The sequence below is a fragment of the Mirounga leonina genome, unplaced genomic scaffold (genome assembly GCF_011800145.1).
Source record: "Mirounga leonina isolate KUSES-001 unplaced genomic scaffold, KU_Mleo_1.0 Mir_481, whole genome shotgun sequence".
Lineage (NCBI taxonomy): Eukaryota > Metazoa > Chordata > Mammalia > Carnivora > Phocidae > Mirounga > Mirounga leonina.
The window spans coordinates 779,370-804,629 of record NW_023270773.1 but is presented as its reverse complement, the minus strand read 5'-3'; the positions used below and the strand labels follow the sequence as shown (position 1 = coordinate 804,629).

At 59.8% G+C, this 25,260-nt stretch overlaps 1 protein-coding gene across 2 annotated transcripts in view; it reads left to right on the top strand.

Moving 5' to 3' along the window:
- TXNRD2 (thioredoxin reductase 2) overlaps nucleotides 1–21,234 on the top strand; it is a 49,708-nt gene extending 28,474 nt beyond the window's left edge. For both annotated transcript variants that reach the window (XM_034989143.1, XM_034989142.1), the window contains exons 11-18: nucleotides 2,244–2,418; nucleotides 12,173–12,309; nucleotides 15,484–15,579; nucleotides 15,866–15,958; nucleotides 17,484–17,555; nucleotides 17,735–17,832; nucleotides 19,586–19,795; nucleotides 20,956–21,234. In XM_034989143.1, coding sequence (XP_034845034.1) covers nucleotides 2,244–2,418; nucleotides 12,173–12,309; nucleotides 15,484–15,579; nucleotides 15,866–15,958; nucleotides 17,484–17,555; nucleotides 17,735–17,832; nucleotides 19,586–19,709 — 795 coding nt within the window. In that variant the 3' untranslated portion in view covers nucleotides 19,710–19,795; nucleotides 20,956–21,234. The remainder of the gene's footprint in view (nucleotides 1–2,243; nucleotides 2,419–12,172; nucleotides 12,310–15,483; nucleotides 15,580–15,865; nucleotides 15,959–17,483; nucleotides 17,556–17,734; nucleotides 17,833–19,585; nucleotides 19,796–20,955) is intronic.
- The last annotated feature ends 4,026 nt before the right edge of the window (nucleotides 21,235–25,260 follow it).

Sequence of the window (25,260 nt, the reverse complement as noted above, 5' to 3'; positions counted from 1 at the left end):
AGGGATGTTGGTGGGCACGCCAGGCCAGCCTCACGGACCACGGGGTTGGGTCAGCCCTTCTAGTCACTCCCTTAGTAAGCAGAAAGCATGGGTCAGCTAATTCGCTGTCCCACATCTCCCTTGCTGAGCCCCTCTGGTGTCTGGGTGGGGTGCCACCTCCGCAGGGGCAGCACCAGGTCGGAAGCAGGTGCTAGACTGGTAAGGCCCTGCATGACCACCTCAGGAGAGGGCAGCCCCTGGCTGCTTTCCTAGTCACCGCCACAGACTGAAAAGATGTGGTTTGTGAGTCAGGACGAGCACTATGGTGGCTCTCCTGGCCGCGGTCCACCCTGAGTGCTCAGAGCGTCCCCACAGCCTCTGGGGCCCCGCCGGTTCCACATCCTGTCCACTGTATGGGGCCAGCACCTCACGCAGCCTGCCTGTCAGGCGTGGCAGGAGCTCAGAGGGCCACCCTGCGGGGTCTGAAGAGTGCAGGTTTTCCTGATCCGCATCTGGGGCATAGACACCCCTGCTCACGGCGGAGGCATTCATGTCAGGAGCACGTGGTTTGCTGGGGTTTTTTAACTAAAAACTCTTCAAGGAAAAGTCACCTGTTAAAACCAAAGTCTGGGGCTGTTGCCGTGAAGATGTCAAAATGCCCTCTCATGTGTCCGAGAAGGAAGACAGACCCCCGTCCATCAGTGCTCTCCGGCCTGGTGAGCTCTTGCAGAGGGAAGCAGTGGGCCTGCCCCCAGCCACACCCCAGCCGGCAGACGTGGATACCTGGCCCTCGGTGCTGTTCAGGGCCACGCGCTTTCTTTTCTTCTTCTTTTTTTTTTAAAGATTCCATTTATTTGTCAGAGAGAGAAAGAGCAAACAAGCAGGGAGAATGGCAGGCAGAGGGAGAGGGAGAAGCAGACCTCTCCCCGCTAAGCAGGGAGCCCGATGTGGACTTTCCTGGGATCATGACCTGAGCCGCAGGCAGGCGCTTCACGGACTGAGCCACCCAGGCGCCCCTCTTTCACTTCACTCCGCACTCATGTACTAAGTGTCCACAGTGGGGCCATGGCATCCAGGGAAGGTCTGTGGAACCTCGGGCTACGGGTGGAGTGTGCCGGGCAGCAGACGGGAGCTGCACGAGGCCATGCTGCAGGACACAGAGAAGGACAAGGGCCTGTGAAGCAGAGGGGCCTGTAGGCATGAGGACCACTCAGAAGACTGGCCTTCCAGCCCAGGCAGAAGTTGGAGACCGACGAGAGGGGGTGCCCTGGGACATGGGGGCGCAGTGGTGAGGCCGGATGGCCCAGGCCCTGCCTCAGAAGGATGTGCAGCCCTGGTGCCAGCCTACGGCCGGTGGTCTGGCCCCTTGGCTCAGTTGGGCCCAGTAGTTCCCCCACAGACTGTGACAGAGACTCCAGGCTTGTCAGGCGTCCAGAGGGATCAGCAGCCTACACTTGTGTTCTCGTGACTGGTGTGACAATCCTGAACAGGCAGGACTCCTCATGATGTATGTTTCTAAATGAGCAGGCACCAGAGGATTTAAACAGTGGCTTTCATTTTTTCTTCAAAGAAAAGGCTGTGTCCGACTGGGACTCTACCCTGTACAAGCCCCCCTAGCAGCCCCAGGAACTGAGCCCCCATCTGTAGCCAGGGGGTGCAGAGCCTTCTAGGCTGGGAGGAGGGAGCCCTCTCAGCAGATGCCCTGACCCCCCCCACCCCCCCACCATGCCTGCTACCTTGTATATCTTGGTGGGGAGCAGAGGGGCCCCCCTATGTCCCAACTCCCCAGTGGCAGAGGAGGTGACAGCATTTGGTGGTTGGGGGTTTGCCGAGGGAGGGGTGGCAGGTTTGGAGTCAAGTGCCATCTCGTTTGGCCAGACCAGAGCCCCCAGGGGAAGGGGGTGTTTCTCTGTCATTGCTTCTAGTGAAGACTTAGTTAATCGGCATGTGGAGAAGAGCCGAAAGGTCAAGTGCATCCTGACCCACGGGCCCCAGGTCCTCGGATTTGGAGCTGGCTTCAGATGCTGTCCCAGCTCAGCCCTCAGTTCCACAGAGAACAAGGGGACCCAGAAGTGGGGGTGGACTGAGGCCACGTAGCAGCAGAGGAGGGGCCTTGGACCTTCTCCTCTGGATGGACCTTTCTTGGGCTCCTCTAGGGCTTTTTCAAGCAGGCAGGAGACCACATCCTTTCTTCCCACAATCATCAGGAGTGGATCTTCTCACTGCCGCCTGGGCCTCACAGCATGTTCTCTTGTGCTTTGCAGCAAATGTCTTCCTTGGTCACGGAATACATGGCCTCTCAAGGCACCCGGTTCCTGAGAGGCTGTACCCCCTCAAGAGTGCGGAGGCTCCCAGATGGCCAGCTCCAGGTTACCTGGGAAGACCTCACCTCCGGCAAGGAGGACGTGGGCACCTTCAACACTGTCCTGTGGGCCACAGGTAAGGGTGCACTGAGCCCCACGTGAGCCACACGGAGGGCAGCAACACCGCCTCCCCTTGCTGCTGTCGCCCGGCCTCCCCTCGTCCTGCTGGCTTTCGGGGGGGCCAGCTATCACAGCACACCTCTTGGGCCATCATAACAGCCCGTGGGGTCGTTTCCATCACCTCGGGGGGGGGGGTTGGTTTGAGCTCTGCAGGAGTGGATGCCCAACTGGCCTTTGTGGAAGTCACACTTTGTAGATTTCCAAAGATGGCATCAGAGATGGGGCAGAGGCCTTGGGCAGAATTAGCCCATTGCTGACAATTAGCCCATTGCCGGACATACTCCCTCCCAGGCTGGCTCCTCCCTGCACCCCAAGGGGCAGGATGGAGAGTGGGGATGCAGTGGGGGAGACGCCTGCCCAGGGCCTGGGCCTCGGCCAGTCTGAGGGAAGGGACGTGGGCTCTGAGGAAAGGCACCCTGGCCAGGAGCCAGGCGGGAAGAGCAGAGAGCTCACCGTGTCCCTCGTGAGCCTGCCTGTGGCTGGGGCACGGTGTTGCCGTGAGTGGGGTCTGGCCTCAGAGGGCTGACGGGTTCTGGGGCTGACTGCAGCACATCTGCTCGGACATCGTGCCCACCTTGACAGCTGCATCCTCTAGGGTCGGAGTCTCGTTTCCTTAAGCCCCCTGCGTCTTTCTTTCTCTCGATATTTCCAGTTCGCCGGGGTCTCTCTGCGCTGAGCCCAGTCAGTTGTCCCTCCTCTGTGAACCTGGGCTCGGAATCTTTGTAGCTGTCAGAATCATCATCCGCCTCCACGTCAGTTAATCATATGTTTGCTGAGTGCTCAGAGGAGCAGTCACATCAGCGTCTGTCAGGACCTGGTTGGCCTGGTCCCAGCATCCCCTGCAGTGAGGCTCCCGGGAGGAGCAGGGCTGCATCACAGAGCAGTGGACTTTCGCGAAGCCTCTCTGGTTTCCCTGAGTTCTCAGAACGCTTGGAAGTCAGACCATGAGATAAACTCTGGAGGAATCTGAGCTCTTCCTTGTGTGTGGTCAACACGAGCAGATCTAAGGAGCAAGGAAAATGCTTTGCAGTTAATGTACTGCCTCTTGCCCAGAATTTAGTAGACGACCACAGGAGATATTCTTGTTCAAATCGTGAAAGTAAATTGAAGTAGGTTTATTTTGTTGAACACTCCGAAAGATTTTTTAACTATTTAGATCCGGAAGCGTAAATTGACATTTATCTTAAACTCCATTCTAAAAGGTGAGGTGGCAAGTTTCTCCCCTCCCATCTGCACCCCCAGCCTCTTCCTTTGTCCCCTGATATCACTTTGGGGACCCCAAACACCCACATCCCTTCTCTCGCCATTGGACAGAGGCAAAGGCTCATGCCCATGTGCCATCCACTAAGCCCACGCTGATGGCAATGGCTCAGAGGGCAAGGGGCTGTGCCCTCGGAAAGCCTCAAGGTCCTCCCAGCTTCCAGACAGGTCCCTGGCGGGCGACATGCAGGGCCTCTGGCGCACTGCTTGCCCTCCCCTCTGCAGGAGTCCGTTTTATTTTCTGTATTTTCAAAAAGAGCATCCCCCAGACAGTCTGCCCGACGTGATTGATGCTGGGGGTGGAAGCTTTCACAGTCCTTGGCCTTTGACCTTGCTCCCCGAGGCGGCGCTGCGGCGGCGGTTTCTGGCACGCCTCCTGGGGCTGTACGGGCATGTGCTGACTTTGCTGCTCGCTCCTGGGCCAGGTTTTGTAAACAATCAGGAGCCACTTCCCAGTCTAACAACTGGGAATGTTTTCTGCTGGTTTACCCCATAAGCCTTTAACCAAGCATCATTTCTGCTCGCGATAAAGGATGATCCGATCCAGGAGGTTAAAATAAAACACCCCCCACCCCGGGGCTGGGGGCTGAAGGGCTGGCACAGCAAACGGCTCCCGGATCACACGTCCTGCCGCAGTAGCGAGCGCTCTGAGCACACAAGCTGGGCTTTGACGCGTGTTAAAAACAGGAGGGGAAGGATGCCCCTCGTGTCCGGAGGACACATGCTGAGGCCCATGAGGAGCTTCCATGGGGCTGAGCTTGGGCCTGGCGCCTCGGTCACAGCTGGTGAGGACAGTATGCACAGGGATGGCGAGGTGGGCCCTGCAGTCTGCAAGCCCGGGAGGACTCCGAGCCTCTTCCTCGGCCCAGCCTTGATCTCCACGTGGTGGATTAAACACATTAGCAGTTAAAGCAGTTAATTGCTGTGCAGGGGGCCGGCTCATTGTTTGTCTCTGAATCACCCACCCACACCAGGTGTCTCAGATAATAGACTGGGAACTCGCAGTGAGGAGGATTTCCTGTCTGCAGATGTGCCGATTACAGTGCTGAGTGAAGCCAGTCAGCCTGCACCGCGCCGCGGGCTCGAATTCACCCTGTGCAGTTAACCAGTTGTGGCCTGAATCCTCGGCCATCGTGGGGGGTGGAGGGGAGCAGGGGCAGGACAGGGCAGCCGAGGGGACACTTGGCATGGAAACACTTCTGAGCTGGAGCTCAGCTGAGGTTTAGCTTCGACTTTGTTTCGGAGGCTGGATGGGGGGCCCCTGGAGGAGAACCCTGGGAAAGCCGGCTGCTAAAACTGTCCCGTGCCCCTCAGCGTCTCTGGCCTCTAGAAGGTTTCCTGTCCCCCTCTCGAGGCAAGGGTGGAGGCTCTGGCGCATCCCTCCCTGGGCCACAGGAGTCCTGCCCACGGTCAGAAGGCCCAGACAGCTGGTGTTCCCACCGTCCGGGGTGCTGGGAAGGGCTGTCCTGGCCCTGCCTCAGCAGCCCCCTTGGTCTGTTAGGAATCAGCCGTTTCCTCTTCCTCAGACTTTGTCTAGTTGCCCACCTGTGTGTAAAACCCACAGATAACTTCTGAGCCTCTAAAATGGTATAGAGCCAGAAGGCACTGGGGGCCTGGCTTTCCAAATTTTTTTTTCTAAATTTTATTTATGTATTTGGGAGAGAGAGCACGGGGGTGGTGGTGGCGGAAGGAGCAGAGGGAGAGGGACAGGCAGACTCCACGCTGAGCACGGAGCCTGAAGCGGGGCTCAATCCCACCACCCTGAGATCACAACCTGAGCTGAAATCAAGAGTCAGACCCTCAACCGACTAAGCCACCTAGGCGCGCCCCCCCCCCCGGCTTTCCAGCTTCTAATCCAACCCCCATATTGAGGACCCCACTCCATGTACAGCCCACCTACACAGAGTGTGGCCATGGACCACAGCCAGGGAGGTGGTGGCATCCTGGAGACAATGAGGGGGCCCGCGGTGCCCAGGGAGTGGAGTGTGTCTGCCTGGGGTGGGGGTGGGGCTGCAGCCCAGGGATCCCCTCTCTACCGCGGGGACTGCTGGCTCGGGTTTCCATGAGGCCGCCTTGCTCAGCTGCATTCAGCTGATGGCTCCGTGCCACAGACACCCCCCTTCGAGTCCTTGTGGAATATCCCCCCACCCCGAGTGCCGGGTAGCAGCACTGGGAGCTGGGGGCAAAACGGAAGTGAGCCCCCGAGGCTGGGCATTCATGGGCGGGGGTCTCTGAGTCCAGCACGAAGGATGGAGCAGTCCAGGCCCCCGGGCCTCCTGACAGCTGTGAGAGCCCAGGCTCTCCACGGCTGGCGCTGGACTGCTGGAGACGGGCCGGCAGGCGGAGCATGGGTGCGACCTTGTTGAGAGAAGCCCAGTCCAAGGGCACCGGGCCTGTTCTTTGGGCCTGTGTCTTGCTGTGGCTGTAGGAAGCTGCGTGTGGCCGTGTTCTTCCCAGGGGGTACTTCGGAGTGACCTGACCACCTGTCCCACACGCAGACTCCCCGGCTCACCTAAGGCCCACCTGTCTCTGCCGTCCAGGCCTGAAGAGAAGCACTGCTCTGCTCGTGAGCCCCTCATATCCCAACACCTTTTCACTTCAGTGTAAACGTCAAGTGTGTAACTAGCAACGTGAAGAGAAACTCAAATCTGTTTGTGTATGTGGTGTGCTTTCTCGGAGGGAAAGAGGACGTTCATAGAGCTCTTCCTGTAGGCACCTCCCACAGGCTGAGGGAAGTGGCTGGGCCTGAGACCATGGCCTTCGCCACCACACCGTGTGGCCCCTCCTTGTGAACCAGCACCACTGACTCGGTGGCTGTCATTTGTCTCAGCTCTGGCTCACTGTGGCGCCAACCCATTGCAGAGGCCAGGCAGGGGCAGTGGGAAGGCGGCACCTGGGCTAACAGACCGGCCCTCTGGCCTCTGCCCTCTGCTTGGGATGCCCTGCACCACCAGGGGGCCAAGAGCCGTGCCAGGCCTGCGAGCCAACTCCTGCCCGTGTCCAGGGTCACCTTGACCCCCACAGCCGTCAGACCCAGGCCAGCCTGCCTTGGCACTCATGGTCTTTGTACCAAGTCAAACTCAATATTTATGGTTATAACTTGGTAGAAGCCAGTTGCTTTAAAAAAAAAGAAGAAAGACATAGTGAAAATGCTTCTAAAGGTAAATAGACATCGTTTTTGTGCATTAATGTGCACTAGCTAAATTTTGCAAGTTCTACTGGGAGCCATCAAGCAGCGGGAAGGTTATATTGACATTTGTAATTATTATAGCAATAATTACCACCTGCCAGGGAACGTGTTCCTTCCTGGGGGTTCCCGTGGACCAAACTGCAGCAGGGCCTGAGCTGGAGGCTCCACCAAGTTCCAGGGCTGGCTGTGGGCGTTTAGGAGCCCATGTGAGCTTATTTTATGTGTTATCAGTGCTGCACACAGGCTTGAATAGGAAACACCCATGATGTGTTTCGGGGCGGGGGGGGAAGGGACAGCAGTGAGCAGTGTCATCAGGATGACCGGGGTGGGGGCAGTGGCAGGTGCTGGTGGTCACAGTAAGCCGCCAGCCTCAGGTCATGCTAAGGTTCACTTATTCATTCAGCAAACATTGAGCCCTACCTAGGCCCCAGGGCAGCAGGACGGGTCCTCTGCCCTGCTCTTGGAGGACTTAAGTTGTGGCTGGGGTTCTGGGGCTCTTGTAGAAGGGGCCATTCGAGAAAATAAAAGGAGCCCTTTGCTGTTGTTATCCTTTCCCCTAAAGTCTCAAAGATGACAAGAGACACATAATAAATTTTTTAAAAGGTAGGCCTCGAGGGATCTGACTAGGGGTGGCAAAGGTGTGAGTTCCGCCTTCTGCGTCTGGTCCAGGGTGTCCCACAGGCCAGCCTAGGGGGAGTGGCTGGTTCTGGGGGGCCACGCATGTGCCCCCCGGGAGGGGTGCCCAGGCCCTCCGTGAGCCTGCGGGTAGCTGCTGGTCCAGCCTCCTGGATCCCCATCCTCCTGGCACTCGCTGCCTCTGTGTGATCAGAGCCCCTCATTCACCCTGTCATACTCCTGCTGACACCTAAATCTTACCTCATTACACGGATTGCCCTTCACTCGTCGGAACGTGCGCTCTAGGCAGGCGTGAAATTGGAGGGAATGCCCGTTTTCCTGCAGCGGGCAGAAGGAGGCCCAGGAAACTGCATGTGTCCAGTTGTCTGTGTCCCTGGGCCCAGCTGTGCAGGTAGGAATGACCAAAGCCGCCATCTGGGGAGTCTTTGACCTCCAGCCTTCTCCAGCCTTCTCCAGCTGGCTGGGTGAGCGTGGTGGCCGGGCTGCCTCCCTGGGTCCGTAGCAGCAGCTGGTGGGACTCCAGTGCCTCGAGGGGAGGGCTGGCCTGGTCCAGCTGCCCCGGGAGCTCTCAGGCTGAATGCAGCTTCCTGCACCATTTCAGGGCCCCGGGGTGTCCTGGATGCTGGGCACCACGAGGGAGGGACTGTCTTACCTCGGTGACACCAGGGGTGACGTGGTCCCTTAGAGGGACTGAGGGCAGCGGACAAGGCTGAGCTTGGTGAGGGAAGCAGCTCCAAGGGCCCAGTCACACATTTACTTGGACATTGCCTCTGAGGGGGAAGTGAGAACATGTTTGCATCTGGAATCTTAATGCCCTCGTTTGCGGTAAATATGATGGAATGTCATTCGCGTATCATATGCAAAGCTCTTACAAGGCAATCAAGTCATGGAGATATGTATAAATAAATGAAAAAAGGCAAGGAATGGGCAGTTCACAGAAGGAAATACAGCTGCTGAATAGTGGCCCAAAGTCCTTAGTTTTACTGGTAAATATACTGGCAATCAAAGAAGGGGAAATTAAAACATCGGCTGGAGGGAAGGAGCAAGCCCCAGAAGGAGCCTTTCACCCAGGCGCAGCTCCCGGCCTTGGGCCGGGGAAGCCTCACCTGGCTGGCTGGCCTTTCTCTGAGGACTGTCCCAAGGAACTAAACTGACACGTGGACAGACTGCCATCCCCATCCCCGTGTGTCCAGGGAGCAGAGATGCGGGAGCCAACCCAGGGAAGCCATTCAGCAGCGCTGGCAGACCCAAGCTGGGTGCCAAAGAGCCGAGGCCCCAGAGAGCAAGAGATCCCGCAAGGCATGGAGCAAATGACCTGCTGGGGGTGTGGAAAGCACCGTGTGCGACATACAGGGTGATGTACTTGGGCGGGGGGTGCCATGGAGGCACCCATCTTCCCCCAAATCACCTGAAGAGTCCTACCTTTGTTTTTGCATAAGAGGAAAATGGTGAGGGAGAAGACTTTGCATGTTGCCTGGGTCTTGCTTCTGGCCATGTATGTCTAACCTGGACTAGAGCTGCCCTGCTTGTATGGCTAGCCACTGGGTCCCCACCCGAGCACCCATGCTGTGCCTTCCTCGGGGGCTCCAGGCCTGAGCTGGGGGGGGGGCCACACCATCTGACTGTGGGGAGACATGACTCTGCTCTGAGCACAAGGCAGCGGAACTTTGAGGGTCATGGGGTATGTCTGTCCCTCCTCCATGACCCTTATCCAGGTTGTTTACTCAGTGAGGCCCGCGTCCCGGCTGTGGCCCGTGGAGCTGACGGGGCCTACCACAGCTCTGGGGCATGGCTGCACAGAATGGTGTGCCTGGGTGGAGCTGGGCCCCCTGCCGACCTCAGGCCTCCCCCACACAGGCCCTGCCAGCACGGCTTCCAAAACACGAAGTGCCCATGGCTGCCCTTTTAGGGCTGTTTCTGACTGTTTGGGGCAGCCTCTCATTTCCTTCACTGTTCATTCCAGAAGCATCGATGGAGTGCCTTCCACAAGTTGGGCATATTCTGTCTACCCCCACTGCTGTTACTCCTTTTAAATTTATCTTCATATTCTTTAAGACCTTGGATGTGGTTAGACTGACATCTGTGAGGTGTGTGGTTACCGTGGTTACCAGGAGGCACAAGGAAACACTCCTGGCCTCCCAGGACCGGCCAGGCAGGAGTGCCGCATGGCCAGCGTCACAGCGATCGATCGCCAGGAGGTCGTGGGCCTGGCCAGCTGTTGTATGCCCTGCTCCCCAGAACCGGGAGTCTGGGGAGGAGCCTGAGGGCTCAGCTATGAGTCCTCTGCCTGCCGGGATTTTCTCGGCCCACCCAGCAGACCCCCACCAGGGCTGCCCACTGGGCCCAGCTCCTTCCTTGCTGAGGCCCAGCACCTTCCAGTCCCTTCCTAGGTGCACGAGAGCTCTCAGGCACCAGCTGGATCCCCTGCTCGGGAATCAGGCCCGGGCCCCCACGCCGCCTCCTCCAGGCAGGACACTGGCCAGTATGCCCTGTTGCGCTCTGCACGCTCATGCGTCTCCGTTCACGTGACTAGGGCCAGCATCAGTGGCATCAGGAGGCAGAGACCTCCGGAGCCTCAGGTCGCGTCGCCGGTGTCTGGTATGCTGGGCGACGGGTGTCAGCCCGCCCAGCACCTGATTCCTGCGGCCAGGAAGAGTGAAGAGGCTGGAGCCGGCTCCCCATGAACTTGAGAAGCACGGCTTAGTCGAGTCTCTGTGTTTTGACTTCCCACTCTGGGAGAGCAGCTGGAGACAAGGTTTCCCTTTCACAGGACTTGGTCTTCCAGATGTTCAGCCTGGCACCACCCACTACCCGACCTCTCGTGTATCTGAGCCACCACGAGCTGTGGGAACTGTGCCTTTGACACTGTTCATCTTTGCCTTCAGGGCATTCCAGGAGCCTCCGGGAGCCCTGAGGGGCTGCCACTGCCCTCCCAGGGCCCAGCAGGATGAGTTGCCTTTGCCACCCCTTGGCTTAGGGAGGCCACATTGTCTGAGTTAGGGGAGAAAGGGACCTCTGCTGGCAGCTCAGCTGTGACAAGGCCCAGGGATGGAAGCCTGTGAAGCCTGGCAGGGAGGCTGGTGCCGCCATGCCCAGCCCCTGCCGGCTTTGCACCCGAGAGTTGCTCATCAGGATTAGCTCAAATGACTGCATCCAAGGATGGCTATGGCGTGTGGTTTGGGCTCTGCCATTCTGTCCGTCTCTATTTCCGGCTCTAGAGGTCTCCGAGCTGGGGATGTCTGCTGGCCAGGTGCCACGAGAGGAGGAGCTAAGGGCTTGGAGTGTGGAGCTGCCCAAGGCCGGGCCTCTAGCCCCACTTGCTCATCCCCTGCGCTGGCTGCCCTGAGACCCCGAGCAGGGCGTAAGTCCGTGCATTCTCGCCGCCTGCTCTGGAGGATGTCCTGCTGCCCAGCTCTGGGGACACAAGGCCACAGCCTATTCACACAGACCCAATCTGGTGGCAGGATAGAAGTGTAAATCCACCACGAAGCACCATCCCGAGTATGAGCCTGCAGGAAGAGCAACCTGTGGGAGGGTGGGGAACCCTGGGGTCACGGACGGAGTGGGAGGGAAGGGCCATGTGGGGACTCAGCAGGCTGTCGGCTCACTTGGGGCCCACGGGCACACTCCACAGAGACTGAGACACACACATGCACACACCCCGGCGCCGCTGGAAAATGCTAGCAGAGGGCGGGAGCCACGGCTTCTGTGAGAGGCCTGGGTGGCGTATATTCCATGTCTTGCCCTCAGGGTCTGATGCCTGCAGACGCTGCAAGGCCCTGTCCTGTTCCTATCTGCAGCTGCGGCCATGGTGACCTTTGATCCTGCTCTGCTGTGTCCACAAGGCATCCAAGCCTGAAGTGGGCTGCCTCCCCAGAGCCTGGCCCCTGCGCGGGGGAAGCGTTGAGGTCACCGTCCAGGGATGGGGCGTGCATACTCTTGGGTCATCGCTACTTCTAGACATTTTCTGTGGTCAGAGCCATAGGAACTTTGTATTGAAAAAAAAAAAAGGAGGATCAATGAATTTCCGATTCAAATTTGACTTTACGGGGTTTTAACTGTCTTCTTTCCAATGGCACGTAAGATCTGTCTGCAGCTTTATTGTTAGGATATAATCGTCCCAGGACGTACGGTGGAAATATGGGTTGCCGTAGTCTCCTGAGCGAATTATCTTTGTATGTGCTGGGTTATCAAATGCATATAATTAGGCCCATTTGTTTCAGATTATTTACAAGTTACAGCGACTTTTTTTTTCCATTTTTATTTTTTTGTTGCTTGAATATATAAAACGTATATGATTTAAAAAACCAAAATTGTATCATAGGATGTATTTAGAGAAGTCTTGTCCCCTTCTCTGCTTCCTCCACCCCTTTCCCTTCCTTTCTGTTCCTCCTCATCCTGCTTCATCCTCTCGTTGATTCTTTGTGCAAATAAAGGTGTGGGGGTGTATGTGTATATGTTCGTGTGTGCGTGTGAGGCCACAGAGGCCGGGAGCCCCTAGACGTCGTTGCACTTGATGTTTTACCAATTCCAAGCGGGCATGCTGAGAAGCGTTCTGAATAAACCAAGGAATCTCAGTCGGAACTGCTAAAAGTCTTTCAGCCTTGCTGTTTATTTCCTTCAGGTCGAATTGCAGAAACCAGAAGTCTGAATCTAGAGAAGGCTGGAGTGAACATCAACCCCAACAGTCAGAAAATCCTGGTCGATGCTCAGGAAACCACCTCCGTCCCCCACATTTATGCCATCGGAGACGTAGCAGAGGTATGGCCTGCACCTGCCACCTGGCCTCATCACCCCATCCCCCGACCCCAGCTGGGCCTTGGGGCCCTAACGAGGCTCACAGAGGCTCTGGGCCAAACCCCAAGTATTGTTAGACTCAAGTTCTGGGAAGGATTGGGCACCAGCCTCTGCTTGCTCGAATGTTCCTCCTTTCTATGGGGGGTAGGGGGGTGGGGAAGGCTTAAAAACTAAAAGCGCCATCAATGAATTCCTCTTGTGAACCTCCCCATATGTCAGCTCTGAGGGAGGGACATCTGTTTGCGCACAACATGGGCCTCGACTTCCTGAAGGTGGGCTGGAGGTACAGAGCCCTAGAAATGCTGCTGCTGGGCAGAGCCTTGGGGCTATCTGGCCCTGCAGCACTGGGCCTGACCTCCTCGCCTCAGTTTACCCTCTCATCTGTGGACGGGTCAGTACTCTCCCTGACTGGGCTGTCAGACAGGGACATAGCCCCACTCACCAGGCCTCCCTGCTCCTCCCCTTGTGAGTCCCTGGCGGAAGCCCTGCCCCTGGCCTGGGACGCATCTGGTCGGCGCCCCTCCCCTCTTCATGGCCCCGTCAGGGCTGGTCAGTCGTGGGACCCCCACATTCCCAAAGCCTCAAGAGCAGTTGGCCTGTCCTGTACATGCGCAGCATGGCCTACGGAAGGTGGCTCGGGAGGGGCCCTGGCCAAAGGAGCCTGAGAGATGCACCAGGCCCCCCAGACCCCAGGAGGCCTCTTGGTGGCCAGTCCTGCCAGTGTCATGGACATATTTCCTGGGGCTGTCATTACAGATCACCATAGGCTGGGTGGCTTAGACCAACAGAAATGTATTCTATCATATTCTGGGGGCCAGAAGTCTGTGTGGGCAGGGCCGTGCTCCCTCCGAAGCCTCTAGGAGAGGACATGTCCTCATCCATCAGGCACTCCAGACTTGGAGCTGCAGCATTCTCTGCCCGTCTTCGTGTGTGTGTGTGTGTGTGTGTGTGTGTGTGTGTGTGTCCTTGTTTCTTTCTTCTCAGGACCCTCATTGGATTTAGGGCCCACCCTAAGTGACCAATCCTAAATGATCTCAGTTCTTTCCTTAATTATATCTGCAAAGAGCGTCATTTCCAAACAAGGGTCCATTCTGAGGTTCCACGCAGACGTGAATTTGGGGGATGCTGTTAAACCCACCATGATGTGTTCTGGCACCAGCCACTTTTCTGGGTTCTGTGGCCGCTGCAGGAACAGACAAAAGTCTTAGCCCTCGTGGTGACATTCTAGTTGGGGTCACAGATGACAAGTGAGTAAGTGAACTGTTTGAGGTAGATGTCAGAAGATGCTTAGTGCGGCGGTCAAGGGAGACCTGAGGGAGGAGCAGAGCAAGGCAGAGGCCCAGGCGAGCTCAGCGAGGATGCTCATGCCTACCCAAGAGTTCAAGCACTGCCCTGCCCACGCACACCCCAGACCCCACTTTGGGAAATGCCTGGGGGTAAGGGGAGCCAGTATCTACGGCAAGTGGGTCCCTGAGTGGGGCATTCCAGAGCTGAGGGGTTACAGGTGGCAGTTGTCCCCAGTGCTTCGGGACCATCCCTCCCTCAGCCTCTGCTGCAGCTCATGATGGGCGGGTCTGCCGGAGAGCTTGGCACACTCATGGAGACAGACCAGGGCAGGAAGCCGTGCAAGGCTGGGCCTTCCCTTTGTTCCTGAGGGGCCAGCCTACCCATCTGGCACAGGTCTGTCCTGCAGACACTTGACTCCATACAAACCCCTCCTGCTAGGACAACATGGCCTCTGCTGTGCCCATTGTACCAGAGGGGTCACCCACTAGCCGTGGTCAGTGCTGATATGTGAGCCGAGGGGCCGCCACTTGAGTCCCTCAGGCTGCCCGTGAACCCAGGCTCATGAAATGGTGCATGGGGAGCAGACCACCAACTGGAGGCAAGACCGCAGGGACAGCTTGCTGGGGCGTTGGTCAGAGCTCCGGCCCCTCCTCCCACTGAGTCCTCTCTGACCCATCTAGTTGACCTGCTGGTGTGGATGGAAGTGAGTGGCTTCACATGCCTGCTAGACCGGCCAGTGTTGCTGCTTGTGTGATCTCTGGCGGTGGGGACGTGGCACTCTGTGGCGGCACCTTCGGTGTTCATCCTGGGCGCTGCGCCCCGAGACAGCGCTCGTGGTCCCGGGAGAGAGTGCCGCTCGTGTTAGACCGGACTTTCTGCGCGGCCCAGGAGCCGAGCGAGACGGAGAGCCGTCGGCCGCAGGGCTCATGCCAACGTGGCGGAAACCGTAGTATTTCAGACCGTGTTGCCAGAAATAGTACACACAAAGGCGATATCTATTGAATTATTAAATCCGCTCAGTTGGAAAGGTCATTCTGGGCAGTCCAAAGAGTTAACACCCAGTGGTCCGGCGTGAGGTGCGGAAGAGTCCAGCGGGCGGGCGGGGCGGCCATTGTCTAGTGCCGTATTGTGTGCTGTGCGCATGGACATTTCCGCAGTTAGTCAGGCCCGGTGGAATGCACGGGCTGCTTTCACGAGTTTATCTCTGCGGATCTCTATTCATTTCTGGAATGTCAAACAACATCTGCATTTCCTGCTGCTGCAGACGTGATTGGCAGCCGGTCCCAGGCCGACGCGTGTAGGAACACTGGGGGCTGTGCCACCCCCCGCTCCTGGAGCGGGACACACCCTGGGACCGAGGGGCCTCCAGCAGCACGGCATTCGGAGTGCGATTTGTAATGGACTGTGACGTGCAAGCCAAGCTGCGTGTCAGGAGCACATGAAATGCTTCCAGGGTCCACTTTAGCCTGCATCCTGGTTAATGCGGACGATTGAATAGGAGCGGGATCTCCTTGGAGCTCTGTCATGAGGGCAGCTCTCCAAGGTCACCAACATGAGGAAGGGGTTCAGAGGGAAGCCACAAGCGAGGGTGGGTGGCGTGGCTGGGCTCACTGGCAGCTCGCTTGCTCTTCCAGGGAAGGGGGCTGTAACCGCAACTGTCTCCCCTGAGCAGGGCAGGGGGAAGAAGTAGAACAAGTAAACCTGCCCAGGGCCCTGGCGCCCAGAGGCAGATAGCCTTTGGGGGTTTCGGAAAGGGAGAAGCCTCGCTGGGAAGGCATGGGTGGTGGCAGGGGTCCTGCACAGACTCCCCCAGATGTGCCGAAGTAAGCCTGGGCTCCTTCCGTGCATCAGGGGCGGCCCGAGCTGACACCCACGGCTGTAATGGCAGGAAAGCTCCTGGCCCGGCGGCTGTGCGGTCAGTCCTCAGACGTGATGGACTACGACAACGTGAGTATCCTCTGCCCTCCAGCACGCTGCGTCCAGCCTGGAGACAGCTGTGGCTGGGGGGGGGGGGGCGGTGCCCCGGGGGTGTGCATGCACATGCCCCCGTGTGGGAGGGTTAGCTTTGTGGGTGTGGCCCCAGAGCAAGTGAGGGCACGCCCACCCCCTCTCGCAGGCTGCCAGCCAGCACGTCCGGGGACCTGGCCTGAGCTTGTTGCTCTCTGGGCCCCAGAGTGGGGATCTTCAGCTTTGGGTCCCCAGGGGGGTAACTCACCTGGGACCTGCTTTCCAGGTCCCCACCACAGTCTTCACCCCGCTGGAGTATGGCTGTGTGGGGCTGTCGGAGGAGGAGGCCGTGGCTCGCCACGGAGAAGAGCATGTGGAGGTACGTCAGGGCCCCGAGGACAGAGGGGTGCCAGGACGGGATGCCTGTGTGGCGCTCACGCCCTGACGACAGCCCCTCCCCGACAGAGGCCTGGCGGGCGAGTGGGAGTGTTGGCGTTTCTGCTTCCCAGGGCCTGCAGTTTGGCAGGGTGGGGCAGGGGGCCCAGAGGGATGGCTGAGATATGGCATGAAGGGACACGTGGGACGGGAGTGCTGGAGGACAGCCCCGGAAACCAGGGCCCACCTTTGTGGTGTGGCCCCTTATAGGGCCACACATCTCCCTCCACCTGGAAAGGTTTCTCCTGCCCTCCAACCTTCTCCTGCCATCAGCTTCCGCTCCCCGCACCCCACCCCCAGCCCTGCCACAGCCCAGCCCTGCCCTCAGGTACCCCCACCTCCCTGCCACCCCTGCCTCTGTTCCCAATCTGTGAGTCGTCCGGCTCTCACAGGCCCCCAACAGCCCAGACTTAGGTACTCACCCCAGAGGAAGCCTGCTTCTTGAGTCTGCTCAGCCGGCCTGCCGTGGCCCTGGGGTGGCCCCCGAGGGTACCCCTGGTGGCCCGGCAGGATGGGGGAGCTGGAAGCCTCCAGCATGGCTTCATCTTGCTACTGCCACAGCTTGCACACGGACCGGGAGAAACCAGACCCCATGTGGCCACCACCGCGGGCCTCGTGCCCTTTGAGAATGAGTCACTGGGCTCCAGGGCCTGCCCCTTGCCCCAATGCCCCGGTCCCCTCCATCAACGGGCCAGGCCTGACAGGCCAGCCTTCCCCCCAGCACTTTATTTGCTATTTTTGTTTGATTCATCACAAGTACGTGGGGACATATGTTCATGGCATTCTATAATGTTGTTTTATGTTTCACGATGTTGAATGGCCACATACCCTTTGTTTGTTTTCTTTTCAATTCTGTCTTAGTTAGAACAATATTCGCTGGAGTTCCATTAATTAATAATGGCTGTGCAGCACATGTGAGGGCCCCGCTCATTTTTTACTCGGCCACAGCCCCGAACACGCTGTCGAGCCCTTCTCGGGTGCTGAAAGCCTTTGGCCGACAGCTCCGGTGTGGGCTGGGGGCCTCCCCATGCCTGCCTCCCCCTCCTTGCTCAAATGAGGGCCCAGCCAGCACCAGGGTACCCTGGGGAGGCCAGATAGCCGCTGGGTGGGCTGGGCGCCCCCTTCCGCTGCCCACAGTCACCCCGTCCACCCCCCAGCGTCCACCTGGTGTGGACTCCTGGGGGCTGAGCCTCGGGCTCCGTGACAAGACCTACGTCTGGCTGCGCTTAGCCAATCTGGTGCCCACTCTGTTGCTGTGGTCCATCGGGGCCCTGGGGCGGGGGGGGGGCGGTTCTGTCCTGCAGACGGTGTGGCTCCAGCCCCAGGCTGGCTTTGTGTGGGAGGGAGAGTTCAGCCATGTCCTTACCGCAGACCACAACCTGTAGGCCACGTGGGCAGCTCTGGGTCCCCACCCCATCCATGCAGCCCACGAGGCTACTGACTGCGGGAATCGGTATCTTGTCACTTAGGTTTATCATGCGTATTATAAACCACTGGAGTTCACAGTGGCTCAACGGGATGCATCCCAGTGTTACATAAAGGTAAGTGTCCTCGAGGGCCCAGGGCCGGGCCATGCCGGGAGGTGAGAGGCAGGGAGTGAGCTGGCGCCCAGGGGTGGGGAAGCTCCCTGCAACCACGCAGGCCCCCTGGGGCAGGGCCGCCCGTGCAGCCCCGGGGCCCCGTCTCCAGCCAGGCTGGCCGTTGACGATGTGGCTTTCAGATGGTGTGCCTGCGGAAGCCCCCACAGCTGGTACTGGGCCTGCACTTCCTCGGCCCCAACGCAGGCGAAGTGACTCAAGGATTTGCTCTGGGGATCAAGTAAGTGCGGAGGAATGTCGGTGTGCGCGCTGCTCGGGCTCGCGTGGCTCTGACAGTTGGTGGCCCTGCACTGGGGGGTCTGCTGCTGTGCTGTGGTTCTTACGGAGCGTTCTCCGTGTGCTCAGCAGAGCACCTCCTCAGACCCGGCAGCTCCGTCACGTGAGAGGCAACTTTCTTCTCCAGCCAAATGCTCTTAGGCCGGTCATACCGTGTCGGCTGTGGCCGGGCCACCTGGGGAGCAAGGCGAGAGGCCCATGTCCCTGGCCGCCGGGGGTGGGTCACAGTTTGGGTCTTCTCTTCTTAGAATGAGCAGGGCTGGGGCCCTCCTTCACATGGCCCAGCGCCCAGGCAGTCATGAGCAGGGTCTGCGAGAGCTGCCCCAGGACCGGCGTGTGCTTTCCAGAGCTGGGTCTTGGGCATAGGCAGTGCTTTGGGGGATCCCGGGTCCCCAGGCTTGCCTGGAGCCTTTGTGGATGGAGGCTCTGGGTGGGGGTGGGTTGTCTGGGGCAGTGGGGTGTGGGGCCGTCAGAGGCAGGAGGGTGGAAGGTGAAGTGGGGCCAAGGGAGCAGAGAAGGGCTGCACGGGCCACCCCACCATGTACTTGGGGCTTGGGGCCGAGGCCAAGATCCAGCCGCAGAGGTTGGTAGAGGTAGGAAGTCAGAGGACAGGGCGGGAGCCCGAGGGGCAGGGCCCATACCGGGAAGACTGACGGGGGCTCTGGCACCCTAGGCTTCCTGGCGGGTAATGATAATAAAGATAGGACAGAGCCAAGAGAGACTTAGAGAACACGAATGGGCAATTCACAGGCAAAGAAAATTTAAATAAATAGTAGAAAGATGCTGTGCTTCATCTGGAATTTTTCATGTAATTAAAACACCAAGAAACCATCTTGGTCAGTGAGGGTTAAACGCTTTGCTACTGGCCAGTCTGGTGGTGATCGTTTCCAGCATCTGCATAGTGGAGACACTGAAGGTTTGAGCAACTCAGTGGAGTGAGGAGACCCATGTTCCGACACAGTCAGGAGGGGGGTGTGAACTGGACCCTCCCTCTGGGGGCCTTCTGCCCACAGTGTGAAACGCACACACTTGTTCGTGTCAGGAACTCACGCACCAGATACTCTAACGTGTGTGCGTAGACGGAAGAAGGGCTGTTTGTTGCAGCCTTGTCTGCGGACGGTGGCAGCGCCCTGTGGGGAGTCCTCACTCACTGTGCCTCCGAGGAGGTGACCGGTGCCCCGCGGGTGGTCGCTGCCGCAGGGGCAGGAGGCGTGTGTGTGGGCAGTGCTGGGTGCTGAGCAGAAGAGCCTGGTGAGCAGGACCAGGCAGGGGGCTGCGCAGGGGCAGGCTGCAGTAATCGAAGTGGGCTCTGTCTCACTGGGGCAGGTGGGGAGAGGGAGCAGACCCACAGAAGGAACAGCTGGAGCCGTGGGCCCAGGTGGGTCTGCGCCTGGTGGTCTGGGAGCAGCAGGAAGCCAAGACGGAGCAGATGAGGGGTCGGGGGTAGGTAGGAGGTGGGCCTGAGGGGGCGCTGCTTGGCATTTGCTGGGAGACATGTGGGACAGGTCCAGCAGAGGTGTTGGCGGTGTTCCTGGCTGCTGGCTGGAGAAGAGAGGGTAGGGCCCAGGGCTGGGGAGCAGGGAGGAGACTGTGACTTCCAAGGCCGTCCCGCGTGCCATCTTCCAGGGGATGGGATGATGTGGGCATGCCACCCTGTGCTGACTCATCGCCTGAACCCCCCTCCCCCCCGTGTGCAGGTGTGGGGCCTCCTACGTGCAGCTGATGCAGACAGTGGGCATCCACCCCACCTGCGCCGAGGAGGTGGCCAAGCTGCGTATCTCCAAGCGCTCGGGCCTAGACCCCACTGTGACAGGCTGCTGAGGCTAAGCATCCATCCCTGCCAGACCAAGGGCACGCGGCTCACCTGCAGTCCCCCACAGCCAGGTTCTTTGGAGGCTCAGAGCCAGGTACACAGCTGGGGTAGGCTCTATGTTTAAGGATGGAACCGTGGGGGGGTGATAGGGTGCCACTGTGAACAACTCTCTCCAGGTATGTGGGAGAGCACACCTGCCGTGCCACCTCATGGGAGCCCTGTGCCCAGGCTGCAGGGGCTGAAGAAACGGGGCTGGGAAGGAGGCCATGTGAGGGCCCCCCCTCCACAGGGCACCCCCAGCCGCTGGCCTGGCTGCTGGTGCTCCCCGGATGCAGGAAATGTCTTGAGGCTGGGCTCACACCACAGTGGCCTGTCCTGGGGGTGGAGGGAGGACACTGGGTGTGGAAACCATCCCCTGGCTGAGCTCAGTGGGCTGCTGGGTGGGAGGAGCGGGCCTCCCTCTCCAGCTTAGCCCCGTGCAGAGCAGCGCCGGCTCATTTCTCTGTCGCCCAGAAGGTGGACACGCTGCCTTGTGCATGGCGGCTGCCCACGCGTCTGGTTCTGTTAGAGCTTTGCAGAGTCAGGCTGGGCAGGCGGCCGGCGGAGACCTCAGGTCTGTTCATCCCAACCCTCTTCTGAGGAGGAAGAAGTTAGTGAGTCCCTCCTTGACCGCTGCCCAAAGGTTGCATGTCGTCAGGGCCTATTCAGCTGGCCCTGTGAGAGCATTCTCCAGGTTTCAGCAGCCCAGCCCGGGGGGTCCCCTGTGGCTGTCAGCCCCTGCTGGGGTTGGGGTCCTGAGGGCTGAAGAAGACTATAGACAGAGCAGTGAGCACCCCACAAGATGCCCTCAGGCAGGCCTGAGGGGCTGAATGGCAGGTGAGGGTCCCCTGGATTTGGGCACAGGCCTGGGGCTTCTCCTAGGGGCACCCTGGGCACCTGCTCTACTGTGTCCCCCGAGTCAGGGCCGCCCTTGATATGGACAAACTGAGGGCATCCTGAGGAAACTCTTATCAGAATATCACACCTAACAGCTGTTTTGTCAAGAGCCTGCTGTAAATTTTCATCCTTTCAAAATATTTGTTAATAGTGCAGCATGCGTCCCCTGAGACGCATCAATCTGGTGAGGGCGGGGCTCTCTCTGGGGCGTTTCTCATCTGTCCCTAGAGAATCCTTGTGTGAGAGCACAGGGGACATGGCCAGGCCAATGCAGGGATGGCGGGACTACCCCATGCTGACCGTCCCCCATTCTTGTAGGACGCTGGAGCCTGAGCCCAGGCAAGCCTCACCCCCGTCTGGAGAGCCCCTGAGGTAGTCGGCGTGGGTGGCCTCTGGATGGACTGGTCGCGTGCCCCCGCAGGGATGGCTCCAGGGGTTGTCAGCCCCTGCCCCTCGCACACCCTCCAGCCTGGGCCAGCCCCACCAGGCCCCTGATGCCAGAAGATGACGGTGTGCGCAGAAACCCACCCTGTGGGCTGCCCACATCCGAACCCCCCTGGCATTTCTGGAGCGTAAATAAAGAGGGTGTTTTCCTGATGTGTGCCCCCGCCTGTGCTGTCCCCAGCGCGCCCCCCAGGATGGCCCACGTCGGGGTGGGCCTGGCCTGTCGCATACCCTCCATTCCGCCTCCCCTCACAGCAGAGCCACCCCTCCCAGGACCCTCTGCCGGGTCTGTCTGCGCCTCACGGCAAGGCAGGCGCTCAGGAGGGGTGGGAAGCCACTGGCTTTGTTCCAGAGCAACCTGCCAGTGGGGTGGCCCAGTGACGGGAGCTGGCAGGGGTGTTGGAGGCTTTCCGTCCCCTGAGCGTCAGGCACCTCATTACGTTTCCATTGCGGCCCTCGCAGCCGGCGTGTCTGCTGTGCTCAGGCTAATCCTGCACATTGAGGCTTGACGGGCTGAGGGAGCGCCCCTGTCAGTCATTGCCGCGGCCGGCGCTGACGGTGACGGTGACAGGCAGGGCCCCGCATTGTGCTGGAGCTTTAGCGGTGGTTAATCTCGTGTCTTCCTTAAGAAAACATCACTTAGTCTGCCCGCCCGGGAGCCCTGGATGGGACCCTGCTTGTCGGCCAACAAAGGAATGTCTTTGCACCTAATGGGCCTGCGGGAGCCTCAGACACTCGCTTGCCCGGTGCGAAGCGTGTGCAGGAGCTCTGGGCCGCCCAGTTAAGACGCCGGGTGCAGGGCCGGGCCAGCGCCCTCTTGACAAGCGCAGCGTGACATCAGCCGTGTCCCATTTAACGCACGGTTGGCGGTGCGCCCCTGCCTTGGGAGGTGCAGGGAGGGCTCCCCTCTGTGCTGGGGGTGAGGTGTTCCCTTGCCTTGCAGGCAGAGGGCGAGGTCTGCAGAGGTCAGCTAACACAGCCGAGCCGCCGGGGGTGCCCGGAGGGGCCCCTGGAGCTGGCCTGGGCCCCTGCCATGGGGCAAACAAGGAACTTGAAGTGGTTCTGTTGCTTGTTGTGACGGTAGAAACGCTGCAGCCTGCGTGGGAGCTCTCAGCACACATCAGGCAGTGTTTGGGGCGAGGACTTTCCACCTCCCTGCCCACCCCACCGGACAGCCGGAGTGCCAGCCCCATGTCCATGACCCCACAACCCCCCCAATGGTTTTCTCCGTGCACCATTTCCCTCGGGGCGGCCCGTGCTCCAGCACGCCTGCTGAGTCCGTGAGCACTCCCGCATGGGGCTGCACAAACAGCGGGCGTTCCCAGCGGAGGCCTGCACAGAAGGCCCAGCGCTGGCGACGGCCATCACCCGGGCCACCTCCGGGGCCATACGCTGCATCAGCCTCTGCCTGCCTGGCCATGTGGTTTGGCACCCAGGATGTCCCACATGCCCCCACTGCTCTAGGTGGGGCCCCGGGGTGACAGGCCAGGGTCCCCTGCCCAGCACTCAGGCACGTCACGCACTGGGGTCTCAAGTCTGAGTAAGAGCATGGGGAGCGGGGCGGATGTGTTGGGCCACAGTGGTTTCTGTTCTGCGTGTCCCAGGGACTGCCCAGGTCCAGACTCACTGTGTGGCCTAAGGCCCCCTCCCCGGACCCTGCCCTGGCCTGTCTCCCTCCTCCCAAGGAGCTCAGGGAGGGGCCAGAGCAGCACCAGCCAGGTGCTCTCCACCTGGCTCCAGGGCTACCTTCCCGCCACCTTTGCATGTTTTTATGGTACAATGAAAATACGATTTTAGGGTGCCTGGGGGGCTCAGTCATTAAGCGTCTGCCTTCGGCTCAGGTCATGATCTCAGGGTCCTGGGATCGAGCCCCACATCGGGCTCCTTGCTTGGCGGGGTGTCTGCTTCTCCCTCTCTCTCTACCTCTCCCCCTGCTCATGCTCTCTCTCTCTCTCTCTCTCTGTCTCAAATGAATAAATAAAATATTTTAAAAAAAAATACGATTGTAATTCCTCAGATTGTTCCATGTAACCTGTAATTGCCCCGCAACGTCCTGCACGCTTCTGCTTATGACTCCAGATTTCACAGTGACGTTGGTTGAGGGGCGGGAGTGGTGCTGCTCGGGGGCCATGCTGTCCCATCCCTTGCCTCCCCCTCTGACCACCCACCACCCCTCTCCTTCTAGCCCCGTGAGGCACTGTCTCTAAAGGTCCTGAGGCCCCAAGGAAGGTGGGTGTACAGAGAAGGGTTGAGAAGTTACTATGGAGGGCTGGACCCGGACCAGCAGGGCTCAGCAAGCGAGGAGCAGGCTGGGCCTGAGGAGGGTCTCTGGGACTGATGGTGGGGCTGCAAGAGGGGGCATCAGCCCACAGGTGGCGGCCCAGATGCTCAGCCAGCAGGCCTCCAAACCCTCCACAGGTCGCTGGTGCCTGCCTCCGCCCCCATATCCCACAGCCCTGCTGGGACCACGAGCTTTGCTGGGTAGCTAGTGGGGAAGGGACCACCGTGCCCAGCCAGGGGCCCTCACAGGGGGAGTTGCCCCATGAAAAACAGCTTGGCGTCACGTGGCGCCTGCAGTTCAGGGTGTCAGTGCCTGTGGCCTCAGGTCTGGGCCTGGACCAGTCCCCAGCCTGAAGCAGGCCCCAGGGGCAGGACTGAGACCCTCACCCCCGGCTCCCTGCTGCATACAGAGCTGTCGGGAGCTGCCACAGAGCAGGCGGTCCAGGACCCTGTAAAACAGGACGCCCGAGTCAACCAGACAGTGTGCTCATCGGGAGCTGTGCCATCTCCAGAGACTTAGGGGCCACCAGGCCATGTCACTGAGCCCTCCAGACCTTGTTCAGGCTCCAGGTGCCTGGCCCATTCTGGTCAGGGGGCTCCCTTGCAGCGTGGGCTCATAGAATTCACGGGAAGTGCAGATGTAGGCATCTAGCTCCTCCAAGTCTGTCACAAGAGGCTCCTCGGTGCTGGGCTGATGGTCGGGGTCCAGGCCAGGGTGGGGGCCGGGCTGCCAGGGGCCATTCCTGTCTCCCCAAGCTGGCACACTCAGATCCAGCCAAGTCTCCCGGGTCCCAGACTTTTCCCACCCATCTCTGTGTCCCTCTGGGAGCCACTCCTTCACCCCTCTCCACTCTGGGGTCCCTGAGTGCCCCTGGCCCGGGCCATGGCCTCGTCCTGCCCAGCCTGCCCAAGCCACCACCCACTCACCTTCTTCCTTGTCAGTGCCCACTGCTCCCACCCTTGGGTGCTGGTCAGGGTGTATGCAGGGGACATTGTGGGCTGGTCACTGCCAGAGACAGGTCAGGAGCACGCCCCCCACCCCCCAGATGAGCAAGCAGCAGTAGGGTGTTCTCTGTCTGAACCAATTCTTGACCCAGATGGTGAGGGTGCTTGCATGCTTGGCAATATCTGGGCCTAAGCTGGGCCTGGCTCTGGGGGGTGGGGGGCGCCCAGCCTCAGAAGAAGATGCTTGCTTCTGGCGCCAGACTCACAGGCTGTGGATCTTCGGCCCGACATGGGGCCGTGGCTTTTCCCTCACCTCAGGCCAGGGCAGAGACAAGAACCAGGGACAGGACAGGGGATGTAGTCATCCCAGCACAGGACCAGGTGTCCCTCCAGTGGAGCCACCTGCAGGCCTGAGCCCTGCCAGCCTTCCGCCTCACACCACTAGGGACCCCACTGCCCGTCCACCCGGGGCCCTGACCCCTGTGCCTTTGCCTCCCCTTCAGCCGACAGGCCACCCAGTGTGAGAGCTGGCTGACTGGCACCAGAGGTGTCTCCCGCTCCCGCTCCAGCGTCTGCCGCCGAGCCCCAAGCCACAGCCCCAAGCCCTCTTGGTGGGGTCACCAGCACAAAAGTCCTCTGAGGCCCCCGGGCTGAGAAAGAGGCCCTTGGAGCCTGTGGGCTGGCGGTCTGCTTCTGCCTCCCCGTTTCCCTTCCCCTCGGTGCCCTCCCCCTGGCCCTCCCCATGCCCCCGTCCTCATCAGGTTTCCCTTGGTGCCAGTACCAGCAGCTGCCTCGTAGAGAAAGCCCAGAGCCAGACGACGGGCCTCGCGGGGGCCCTTTATGCCCCACCCTCGTTTCTTCCTTCCTCGGCCACCATCTTAGGCCTGGGCTTCCTTGCTGGGTACTGAGTGGTCCTGGGAGCTGCCTTAGGCCTTCCTATGCCAGGCAGGGGCA